Consider the following 12,975-nt stretch of genomic DNA (forward strand, 5'->3'; position numbering starts at 1 on the left):
TGCTTGGTACAGCACACTATCCAGAGTGATTTATATAAACAAATTAGGATACAAAAAACCCTTAGGCATAAAATTATTTGTTTTACTTTATTGTTGTGCTTTTTTTGATATATAATGTTTATTTAGTTCACACAACTGAAGGAATTAACACATTTTGTTCATTAATACTGTTAGAATTTATTTTTATTCATATGATGCAAAAATATATATTGTATATTACAAAGCATTGTATGCGCCCAATGATTCCAGGTAGGCTCTGGACCCACCGCGACCCTGAACTGGATAAGCGGTTACAGATAATGAATGAATGAATGAATGAATGTATTCACAAGATGGTGCATACCTGTTCAAATACACTCATATGTGATTAATGGATAGCTGGTTTATGGGTCTGAATAATCCACAATGTACACATGAAGTATAACTGATATGCTTTCATTATGATATTTGATGATCAGTTAAACTAGTGTAAAAACATTAATGTCTAATAGTTTTCTGAATGATGGAATCAAAGTATTAAGTGTGATGACTTTTAAGATATTTTAGACACAACAGACATTGTTGCTTTTGTTTGGTGTTGGGTAACACAACGAATAGTAATTTTATTTGAAATGTATTACATTACCATAAAATATTACCCTGGGCCCAAATGTCTTCTGACACATATTTCACTCAAACATTTCAAATTTTCTTCTAAAAACATACTGGAAAATATGTACATGGTTTAATTTAAATACTAAGCCATAGAAAGCTGATACATGTGTTTTGTAAGAGACAGAGTCATTTAGAAGTGTTCACTGCATTTCTGCCATTTGCAGAAGTTCACATCATCAACTTAAAGAGAATTTCCACTAATTTTTTAAAGTTTTTGCATAATGAAATCATTATAAGTCATTTTGAGTGGATTAATGTGAAATGTTTCATTCAAAATAATTTTTTATTATCCAAAATAGTGGCAAATACGATACTTGGTGCTTTAGACATTGTTTTATGATAGTGTTATTGTTGGTTATTTATGGACATTACTCACGGAGAGGGGCACACAGGGAATGTCCAAAAAGTCTGTATTTGGTCAAATTTTACACTACCATTATAAAAGACTTAAAATCTCAGATGATTTATGCTGATCAATAGTCTTGTAGACATTGTGACACTACTGTAAAGAAATTTAAATCTTAAAGATATTCTGCAATGAACCATTTCTCATCTAACCACTCTGTGACTGAATTATAATGATATTTTTGTAACATTGGAGGAATTCCCCTTTAAGCGTCCTGGTTTATCAAATGAAGCTTAATGCTGCTTGTGGTGTATCCTTTATGGTGTTTGACTGCACCTTCCAGTACTCTTCACCATTTTTATTCTGTTTGCTTTTATTTTGGGCTGCTTTCCTTTTCATTCTGAAATGAAAGAGAAAAAACGTGAATATTTAAAAACTTAATTTAAAAAGTTGTATGTAAATATGTTGTTCTCAACAGATGCTTTTATTTTCACTCACTTGCAGATGTAGAAGATGAGAACGGCCAGCAACACCAGGATGAGTATGAGGAGGATGACCACACCAGCGATCATGCCTGTCTCCTCGCTGTCTTTTGAAATGATAAGCAGCTGGAATTGCTCACATCTGCTGCCTTTATAGTTGTCTCCACACCTGTGAGAAATGTAACGCTCACTGTTCAACACCACGTGAGTGACTTTAAAACATCTTAAATACTGAGAGTAACTTGAGCACATGCTTTTAGTGAAATTAATGTTGGTTATTGCAATAATGATCAAGCAAAAAAGTAAAAAAAAAATATTAAATGGATCTTTTAAAGATTATTTCAAATTCCCTATCACCAACACAGAGCAAATGTAACTGTTACTTTTAGCAACAGTATTTCCATCTCCAGTATTTCCCTTCAAACGTTGAAAAAACAGTTCAGTACAACTTAATGATTTAATTATACACACATTTGCAAAATTGTTAGTTCTTAGTTCCTCCAGAACGTATTAACACAGGAGCGAATGTTTGTGTAGAATTTGTGACTCTATACTTCCGGTTTAAGATACTTGATGTCCAAAATGAACTGCTTATGTAAGAAGCATGAGCAAGATTAAAAAGCCCAGGTTTTTAACCAATTCACCAGAATTAAACTAACCACCTGCCACCCCCCACCAAAAAAACGGACTAGAAATAGTAACTAGAAGTAAATAATTTGTAAAAAGCAGATTACTAACAAATTTACCTGGGTACAAACACAATTATCATTTTAAGAATACATTGAGAAGTATGAATGCAATAGAGTTTTATTGTACTGTAAGTAACTAGGTAAATTTAATCTACTTACAAATCTACCTCTGATTAAAAGAGATGTAATTCATTGCAGTTGAATTTTGTATTGGCTGGCTACATACATGTGGACATATAATTAGCACGTGTTAGCTATGAAGGATCAGTTGTGCTTTACCTCAGTGAACTGACATATTCTTGTTGCAGATTGTACACAAAGTAGAGAATGTTAAATACAGTAACGGAATAACAGTTAATAAGAGAACTAAAGTCCAGAGGACCATCTGACTATTTTTGGAAGTTATTTTTTTTATAAGTTGTTCTAGAAATGGCCTACATTTTCCTTGGGGCAAGGCTGAAATATTTGCTCTGAGCTGCACCCAACTCCACTGTTCTATTTACAGACGTTCTATAGCCATTACTGTCTGTCTTTCAGCGAAATTATATAAAAGACACTTACACACATGTGGGTGTGGACACAGTGGGAATTTTAAAGCACGTTCCCCCATTCATGCAGTAGGACACATCTGACCCAGTGCATGGGTCACCATGTTCTATAGAAGGCAACAACAGAAGAGAGGATTATTAGCCATATTCTTTTTCACTCGACTGTATTTACAAAATTCAGAAAACATAATAACTTCTCATTTTATTTTCTGATAACAAACATACATTATCCTTTGTATGGTTGATATATTAGACTAGAATATATCACAGGTGTATATAGTAATAGTGTGAACCTTATATGTTATTTACAGTGAAGTTAATGATTTACTTCTGTGATTTTACCTGCCATCATGGGTTTAACTCAAGAAAGCCTCGTCACCAATAAGATTCCTTCTTTTCACGTTATCCTTTGCTTACACCTGATAACTAAGCACATGTTAAGTCCACATCATTCCAGTATCTTGGAAATAACCACTCTGTATCATTAGGACATCAAGAAGTATTGCCAACATTCTTTTAAACCATGTACATATTTAATGAAGAGTGTAGGAGTAATAGAAATGGTCTACAATTACTCTAAAATTTCTGAATAAAATCTGGTTGTTTCAGTGTACATTATATGCTACATGTATATGTCATTGTTAAGATAGAAGCAATATATCTTATAAGCAAATGACAAGTATTAGATCAAATATATTATAGTATTAGATAAAGTATATTTATTTTAGTTTTTAAGCTTGTGAGGCTCTAAATATGGAAACAAAATGGCATTAAAATGAAACAATTGAATATAAATACAGTTCATTTTTATTTTTTAATTATCCTAAATGTTGTGGCTAGAAATATTGAGCTGAAATAGGTATTAGACTTATAGGTATTAGTCGTTTTAATACTTGGTTTCACTGTGAAGAGCTTTAAGAATGGACAAGCTAACACACTGACAAGCAAAGTCTATTATTGCATTCTGGGGCATCTTCATGCCATTTCTGTATGTTTAAAACCCACTAATAATAATAATGGTCTTGTACCCACTGATGTGAGAGTGTGTTTAGTAACTGAAATAATTTTTTGTATATGACTGTTCACCAAATATTTATTTCAGTACGTATGTTGTTTTAGATTGTATATTATCTTAAAGTTGTTTCAAGCTCTATTTTAAGGAAATAGTTGAGAAATTGCGAATGCCTTACCAGAACGGAGAAGTTCCCAGGTAATCTGCGTTTATGTGTCCAGGGGAGTTACTGGCGCTTGCTGAAGTGACTTGTGAAAGGAAAGTTGCACTCATAGTTATACAAGCATTCCAGAAATGTTGTGGTTGCTGTTTGTCCACATTGTGAATGAATCAATTAGCTCACTGATTATTACGGGTAAAAGATGGTACGTACATCTAAATGGATACCTACATTAATAACCCTTTACATCCACTCATAAACCACCAAGACTTTATTTCAAACCTACCAATTTACTTTTTGTTTTCATTTAAGCCATTCCTTTTCTTTGAATTATTATGGAAAGACATAGGGTCTGGTGTAAATGAATGACGACCTGCTCTAGCTGAGACTATTCTTGTGTAGGCTGATGACATCTGGTGACCAGCTCAGCTATGTCTGCTATGTTTAAAGGAAGTTCACAGAGGACCACAGGTATGTGTGGAATTGTGGGAACATTATTAACTCTTTTTGTTTACATTCTTTCACACAGGACACACAGACACTAAATGTGTGTTTACTACCTGAAAACCGTTAGTAGAAACATCCTTTACCACAGAAACACCTTGAGGTTTTGAGTACATTGTACATTGTAAATGTATTATCAATGTTATCTTTCAAAATTGTTCTTTTGTTCCTCCTTTCATCACTGGAAGTTGTTGATTTCTGCCACCAAGAAAATAGGACAGGAAACACAAAAGGAATACAGATGAAATGAGGTTTATTTAGTGTGGACTTGCTATCATATCAAAAGATTAGGAAAAGGACAGGACCCCAAAATTTCATATACTTCAAAGGGGGCTGACAATAAGAAATATAAAGGAAAGTAAGACCAAAGAGGGTAATTCCAAAGGTATAAATAATAGAAAGTAAAACCCAAATAATGAAATTTCAAAAAGGTGAATGTAAGCATAATAATTTACAACAGCAAAGCACTGAGGACATATAAGTGTTTATGACTTTTGACATGTCTTTTTCAGGACAATGATGGAGATTCTCAACACTGGGCCCACACTGAGCACACACTGAAAAAATGATGCACTCTAGGGGCCACTGCGGACTCTTTGACCTAATTCACACACGGACAGGTCGTGAGACTCTAAGGGCATTCAGCCTCTTTAAGAGGCTGTTGTGGGCATGCGCATCAGAGATAGTGTTGTGTTTCTGTTTTTTTTTTTTTTTATTTCAGCAGAAATAAAATTTCCCTGTGAGGACTTTGGTGTGTTCTCCCTGTGTCCACGTGGGTTTCCTCCCACAGTCCAAAAACACACATTGGTAGGTGGATTGGCGACTCAAAAGTGTCCGTAGGTGTGAGTGTGTGAGTGAATGTGGCTACGTGTGTGTTGCCCTGTGAAGGACTGGCGCCCCCTCCAGGGTATATTCCCGCCTTGCGCCCAATGATTCCAGGTAGGCTCTGGTCCCACCGCGACCCTGAACTGGATAAGCGCTTACAGATAATGAATGGATGGATGGATAAAATTTCCTTCTTTGTGATTTAGTTGTAAGGTCACATTTTGCCTCATCACCTCTCCTTAACCCCTTCAGCACTAACTATAGGCCCTTGACCCATTAAGACACTTAAACCAATAAAGAGTTTACAGAAAACCTACTTGCCATTCTAGGAAAACCACCAAAACCTACCATATGATTAAGATGTTTGATTCAAACAACTTTAATCTTTCTGTTTACTTACTTATGGGAATAACTGGGTCCTGGGCACTACAATGTAGTGTGGTTCCTGGTAGCCTCAGCACCCTCACTGAATTTATTACTTACACCACTAGACATAAAAATTTAAGGATTCTTTTTCAGATCTGAAGCTTGATTTTCTTAAACATGGAAGCTTTAAGTGCAGTTGGGGACAGTTTTGTTGGTCTACCAAGTTTTGCATGGTTGTTTGGAGCCAGGATCTCTCTACCTCTAATAACTGTTTTTGGTTTTTAGCCCTGTGTATTTATAGAGGATTATTTTTGTCTAATTTCTTAAAAAAATCTCCACAAAAACAAACACTTTAAGGTATATACAAAATATTTTACCATGTATGTATAGCATGTCCTACAAAAAAATATAGTCTCTCTAGTTTTCTTTTAGTCTTGTGGATCTGACATATATCAATATCTTATACCCCTCAAGCACTACCTTCTTTTCAGCTCTTCCATCAATGTCTACATGTTTTACCATTTATTCTTTACCAAAAGAGCCTCCCTGGTCTGTCCCAGTCCTAGTTTCTGTATTTAGAGGAAATTCTGGTGATGGCTGTGTCTTTGGTCAGAGACAGTTCGTCCTACATGAGGTCTCCCTGAACAGAGAGACACCTGCTTATCTGTTTCTTTTTTACATTAAGACCATTAATATGGATTTGCTGTGGTAATGGCTCTTCCCATTCTAGAGATCCTTTATCCTTTATTAGTTGATGGAACATTGTTGTGAGGATCTGATGGCATTCGTGAGGTCAGGTTCTGGTGTTGAATGATTACTTCTTCAACCCTTCCTACTTGCTTATGCTCAGCATTAAACATGGCATCTTCATATGTGGGAGCTCCAGAGTGACCCATTTTCTTTCTGTGTGTTGGTAATAAGAGTTGTCTACACACTATAAAAGTATACAGTGTAGCTTATGTGAGACAAGGAGAATGAATACTGACACACAATTTATAATGTTAACATTAGTTAGCGTTTTTAGTGAAGACCTAAAATCCTTGGTGTTGTGATGAGAGCACATCGTGGGGGCTGGAAATTGTGTCATGGTCTATTTATATCTCCAACACACATGTTCTCAGTCTTCTATACACACACACCATGACTAGCCATTAGTCATTTGTGAATAATTAGAGGCATTTCTGTGAGCAGCCTAGCTCAATGTCACCCTTGGCATGGAAGGAAGCGGAATCACAAGGACCCTCGACAAAATACTAAAACACGAGCGAGCAGATTCTCGCGTGATTGATGGACGCGTCCTTTAACCATGGAGTAGTAATGAAATGTGAATGACAAACACTTACACCAATTAACGTCGAGAGGAGGGAGGACGTCGTCACGTTTTTTTCTCCCCTCCATTGGAAGCAAGCACGAGTGGCGGAGGAGGAGGAGGAGTGGGAGTGGGATTGCAGAAATGACCGCGGATAGCCAGGTGGCCCTGCTCGCTTTGCATTGGCGTGGACACTAAGGTGCTCTAGTCGAGTGAGGTTTTGTCTTGTGGAGGGCATTTGGCGAACTGGACATGCATGGAGGGCGCTGGACGCTTGTGCTTTTGAGCGGCATCTTGTGGAGCTTCGCGATCGGTCATTTCAGCACCTGGACTGGACTGCACAGCTCCTGGCTGGACGCATGGAGTCCCTGGCGTGACGGGAGCTCGAGGGGAAGCCCCCGTAAGTGAAGAGTGAGCCGTGTGCACATTCCCAGTGCCCTCCTCCAGCCTCAGCATCAGTTAGGCTCTAGCCTCAGCCATGCTCCTCTCCTCTCTGCCCACTGCACTGGACGACCCCTCGCGGCACATCCATGAACGATGACCACCTTGATGCATCTCCATAGCAGCCCTTTAAGCCACGAGAAGAAGAGGCAGCAGAAGAGCGGATGCTTCGAGCAGCCTAGGCTAACAGCCCTGAGCTCATCGGCTAGGGAGACATTATTATCATCATCATCACCACCACCACCACCACCACCACCATCATCATCATCACCATCATCATCATCACGAGGGCGAGGGAGACACGATTAAACTTCCAACAATGTAACCCGCCCCCTTAAATAACAAGAGGTAGGTTTGTGTTTCTTTTTTCCCTTTTCGGTGTCAAATAAGCAACCTGACACTTGTTTTAGGATGTCTCCAGCTGCAGTTCGTGTGAAAATTACTCCCCCCCCCTCGTATTTTCTTTAATTTTTTATTGTATTTATTTTTTTATCAGTTGTCGCTTTAATGCTTCAATCGGTGTATATTTGTCATCTTCATGTTCCAGTGATTCCCCCTCACCGAGTAAAAAAAACGTGGCCTTTCTCAGCGACGAGTCTTCGCGTTGTTAGTGGCTAATGCTTTTTAATCAGAAGACGGACTTGACGGGTTAGGTCCTCTAGGCCCTCGTAAAATGACAAAAGTGCACCACATTCCACTCCTTTTTCGAGGGCACTGTTTTTCGTCTTGCCTCTGACTTGAGCCTACACGCGACTGGAACTTAGGAGATTCCAAGAATTGCTGCTTTTGACAAAGCTAAAGTATTAATGAAAACTGTATCATGGTACGAAATAATGTATATGCTATATTTGTCCTCAAAAGTACCACTTCCCTCCCAAAAATGTGTCAGTCGTTTGGTTGTGTACCTTTGGGCCAGTGTAACTGTGAGAGTGTCTAGCTGCCAAAGTTTTATTGTGAGACCAGACCACACAGGACCACCAGAGCCCAACAGCAATGAGCTGCAAGCGTCCTTGTTACAGAGCCTCTCTTCTCTTTACAGGTACGGGAAGAAATGTCTGGATCCTTTGTTCCTAATCAGCAGCCCTCCATTACAATGGACTCTGATGTAAGTTGAAACATTGGTGCTATTTTTGTATTTCTGAAACCTTCAGCCACAGTAAATTATAGCGAATGACAAATAAAAATGCTAATTTTACTGTTACCCATTGTAACATATTAGCAAAAAGGGTTCTCTGTTGAACCACCATTGTTCTTCTATGGCGTCATTCACCTTTTGTAGCAAAGTTATTTTTAAATTGCACTGTCAGAAAAAATGGAATGTGCAGGTATATAATTTATCACTAAATATGTACAAAAGTGGTTTTAATGTCCAGTTGTGTTACCTAAAGACTCATCGCATACTCTGCTCCAGAATGAGAGAAAAAAAAGAAAGCTTTCATTATAGAACTATTTAAAAAATAATATTGTTTTAAAACTGTTAAAATAATGCAGTTTCGGGGTATGAAATTAAATGGGGTATAAAAAACAATGTTTAAAATTCTACTATGTTGAATATGACATAAATATGTTTCCTAATTAAAGAACAGGAGATGCACACTTGAGAGTAACACCAGAGTCAGTTTTCTGAGAGTGTATCAAGTGTAACCTTTTGTTTTGCATTGTTTTCATTTTATTTTTCTTGATTCTTCAAGATCAGATACCATTTACATTGTGTGATTTCCTGAGGACAAGTAAAAATTATAAAATTATTTAGTATCAGCTTTTATTACATTTTGTTAAAGTTTTGTTGTGTCAGTGATAAATGTTATGTTGTAGGTTCTAACATCTAACATCAGTGAACACTGCTCACCACGTATGTCACAACTTGGGTGTAGGATGACCCTGTGCATTATACTGCTGTAAGGTCACTGCGCAGCTTTCTGCAATCTAATTTGATTTGTCTCCTGTGGTAGTTCCACCTCAGCTCCAGCTTTAGGTGCTATCACTCAACTAAACCCACTTTAGTCTGGGTTTTTCTGGCATGTTTAGTAAACAAACATCTTATAGAAAATGATTGAAAGGCGGGGTAACTGTGCTCTAGAGCCTGTCCCTGTTATTGATGTCTGTCCAGATTGAGCCTGACAACTTCATCGCACCTGGAAGAAAAAAGTGATGCACCAGCGGCTCAAGCTTTGGATAATGCTTTGCCATGCTGAAAATGTGCTGTTTGTACAGTAATATGCACCCTGTTCCCTGAGGGGAGGGTTTTGATCAAATGTGAATGAAGCCCTGTGTAATGAGCAGGTGCCCACATATGCATATAATATTAAGACCTGTATGTATAGAGTAGTCTGTGAAATTCTTCACAAGCCAGGTTGGCCAAAGGAGCACATAGAACATGACATGCCTTGGTTAAATATACAGTACAAAGATTTAAAAACAAAGGCATAGCTTTTGTGTTAAACTTTATATTCCCAACAAAAAAAAAAACAACAACAAAAAATGCTAGCTTTTTGTTAGAAGCTCTTATTCCTACACTTCCAAATTTCAAGAGGGATCATGTTAGCTATCGAAATCTGTTGACAAATAATCAAAATAATTTATACATTCAAAAATTTAATTAATTAAATAATTAATTAATTAATAAAAACTAAGTAAATAAATAAATGTCAGTGAGAAAAATAAATCTAAAAAATGAAGAACTGGTGTATTGTGTTTGAGACTAAATATATTAAATTGGACAGTGTTAAAATTTAACATTCAAAATGTTAATTTAACAACGGCAAATATGATGTCTAACCACATTCCTAGAATAAAATTAATACTATAAATGACATAAAAACTTGACATTCAAGTGGATGAATTGGAGCAAATAAAGCCCTTATATATTACAGTATCTCACATGTGGAGGAGGTACTGATTTCACTATATTGATGGTTTGCTAGCCAGTATTTCCCTTCACTCATTTAAAAATCCAAACCACAGGGTATGAAGTGGTTTTAGACACACTTCTGATTCACTGGAGTTGTCCGTTTTTCCTTTTTAAAAAATAAATTTTTCCTATCTATGCAAAAAATGACTCATTTTATTTTGTGCTCTCTTCATAGATTTGGTTTGAGTGAGCTCATCTCCAACAACAACATCTAGCCTGAATTTGGGAGATTATACTGTGGAGCTCTTTTCGCTGTCTACTGCAGCCCTCACCATGAGCCACCCACAGTAAGTAGGCTACAGTCCACACCATCTACCTGATAAAGGAATTTGTTGAGTAAGCAACCAAGAGCAAGTTACTATGAAGAAAACTATTGTCTGCATTGCGCACCTCAGAAAAGAAGTGTGTGTGTGTTTGTGTGTGTGAGAGAGAGAGAGAGAGTGTGTGTGTGTGTGTGTGTGTGAGAGAGAGAGAGTGTGTGTGTGTTTGTGTGTGTGGTTATGTAGGAGGGGTGGGGTCTGTATATTAAACTGCTGCATTTACACAGTTTCAATTACTGTGGTGTCACTATCAGGAGTCATTTGGCTTTAAAAGTTATTTTCCTCTTACATGTTCCACAGCAGTCAGCACTTTTGACTGGGAATGGCTACATTGATTTGATTGCACCAAGCCCTGCTGCTTTAGAATAGTCATTTTGTTTGAGTTTTTCAGTGCAGTCAAATGTCATATTACTGGTGATCAGACATTTGTCATTTTGGTTAAATTGGGATGTATAATACATTACAATTTTGAGAAAATATGTCACTCTTAAAAGATACAAAGTCTATTTAACAAGTGTCTTTACTTAAAAATTATGATTTAAAGTATGGTTTTAATTCTTAAATAATTATTAATTAATAAATAATTATTTTCATTTTTTATTTCTCCTCTTTCTGACAGGAATGGGCTTCTATGCTCACCAATCATTAAAACACGTTCAACTAATATAATAAAGGATAAAATGATACATTTTGCAAAATTTTACTAGGACCATGAAGCATTTCCTATTGCTGAAGTCTCAGCTTTAAAACAACAGATGTGCTGATTATAATAAAACTGCAGTTTGAATGCGTTTCAATAGTAAAGTTTGTGGGGATTTATCCTGATCATGGTTACAGTGACTTCATTAATCTAGTATTCATCTTTAGCTGCTGTATTGCTGTGTTGTGCCCATTCACACTCACATTTAAAATTTTAATTTAAAGTAAACACAACAGACTAGCATGTGCATTTTGTTAAATTTGAAGAAATTAGTTTCATTCTTATGGATATTATTGCTAGTATTCATCTTTTTTGTAATATTGACATGTTTTAATGCATGATGTAAGTACATTTCAGGGTGGTAATTTTATGAGAAATCTTTTGTTGCTTGGAAACTTTCTGTTTATTCCTAATAAATTTTAGGAATGTGTCCAGTTTTGTAACTGCACGTTGCATTAAACAACCCTGGTCTATATTATATTTTTAATATTAAAAAATCACACTGGACTTGAAATTATCAGAAATAATTATGTTTTCTGTATGATATAGGCTCTTATGGCAGACTTGAAAGAGTTAAAAATAGTTTATCACAAACTGAGGTCCAATAATCTCACACAAAATATAATAACACTGATATATCAAAACAAATCAAGCAGTGATGTGTATAGAAATGCAGTGACTGAATGGATTGTAGATCCATTTCCTTGTATGCTGCTCTTATTTTCCAATTTTGTGTAAATTGCACTCTGAACGTTATATTTGTTTTATTAATGTCTAATTATAATCACATATAGCAGCACCAACACTAATGGAAGCCAGATTCTCCATCTTCTTTAATCATAAAAAGATTTTTATTCATAAAAAGGCTTTGTGTTGTATATAGTGCAAGGGTTCATCATTTAGGGGGCAACCCTCTTGGTGTCTTGTTGTGGTCAGGGCAAACAAATCTGAACAGATCAGTGCAGACCTCCTGGAACAGTGGCTGATGGAGGTGTTGTTTGTCAGATGTGATGATTTGTTATCCTGTGCAGACCCACCAACTAAACATCATTCCTCATTAAACTCATTATTTACACATGTTTCTATAGCAGCAAGAGAAAAAAATAAAATGTAAAATAACTTTACTATTTTGCCACACATGCTATGTATTTGATTAACACAGAAGGTTTTATATATCCCTCAGTACTGGATGCATTTTAGAAATTTCTTTACATTATGCAAGAATTAAAGCAGATCGGCATGGTGGCGCAGCAGGTAGTGTCACAGTCACACAGTACTAAGGACCTGGAGGTTGTGGGTTTGATTCTCGCTCCAGGTGACTGTCTGTGAGGAGTTGGTGTGTTCTCCCTGTGTCTGTGTGGGTTTCCTCCGGGTGCTCCGTTTTCCTCCCACAGTCCAAAAACACACATTGGTAGGTGGATTAGCGACTCCAAAGTGTCCGTAGGTGTGAATGTGTGAGTGTGTGTGTTGCCCTGTGAAGGGTGTGTCCCCGTCTTGTACCCAATGATTCCAGGTAGGTTCTGGACCCACTGCGACCCAGAACTGGATGAGCGCTTACAGATAATGAATGAATGAAAAAAAGAATTAATCAGATATTTCCTAAGTTTATAGATATTGGGTGATTTGCTGTAAATGTTTCTTTTCTGCAGATTCTCTCCTGTATGTGTGGCATGTACAGAATGTTCTACGGTAAATTAAGCATTTATAT

General features: G+C 36.7%; 2 protein-coding genes and 1 long non-coding RNA gene across 5 annotated transcripts in view; 2 read left to right on the top strand and 1 right to left on the bottom strand.

Annotated features, from left to right (window-relative positions):
• Positions 1–70: 70 nt before the first annotated feature.
• LOC136694285 (pro-neuregulin-4, membrane-bound isoform-like) lies at positions 71–3,973 on the bottom strand. The gene is made up of 5 exons (XM_066667704.1): positions 3,910–3,973; positions 3,062–3,145; positions 2,733–2,826; positions 1,499–1,651; positions 71–1,400 (listed from the first exon to the last, which is right to left on the bottom strand). Exons 2-5 carry the CDS (start codon positions 3,069–3,071, stop codon positions 1,283–1,285), a joined length of 375 nt encoding a protein of 124 aa, XP_066523801.1. The 5' UTR covers positions 3,072–3,145; positions 3,910–3,973; the 3' UTR covers positions 71–1,282.
• LOC136694286 (uncharacterized) lies at positions 1,510–5,056 on the top strand. The gene is made up of 3 exons (XR_010802170.1): positions 1,510–1,686; positions 4,294–4,362; positions 4,908–5,056. It is a non-coding gene; the product is annotated as an uncharacterized lncRNA (long non-coding RNA).
• A 1,903-nt stretch (positions 5,057–6,959) lies between these two features.
• tmem266 (transmembrane protein 266) overlaps positions 6,960–12,975 on the top strand; it is a 55,606-nt gene continuing 49,590 nt past the window's right edge. Inside the window, exons 1-3 of one of the 3 annotated variants that reach the window (XM_066667700.1) lie at positions 6,960–7,684; positions 8,376–8,441; positions 10,423–10,534. In XM_066667700.1, coding sequence (XP_066523797.1) covers positions 10,521–10,534 — 14 coding nt within the window. In that variant the 5' untranslated portion in view covers positions 6,960–7,684; positions 8,376–8,441; positions 10,423–10,520. Of the gene's footprint in view, positions 7,685–8,036; positions 8,160–8,375; positions 8,442–10,422; positions 10,535–12,975 lie in introns of those variants that run through there. The other 2 variants (XM_066667698.1, XM_066667699.1) reach the window with 2 other exon arrangements.

Source organism: Hoplias malabaricus, chromosome 4, assembly GCF_029633855.1.
Source record: "Hoplias malabaricus isolate fHopMal1 chromosome 4, fHopMal1.hap1, whole genome shotgun sequence".
NCBI lineage: Eukaryota > Metazoa > Chordata > Actinopteri > Characiformes > Erythrinidae > Hoplias > Hoplias malabaricus.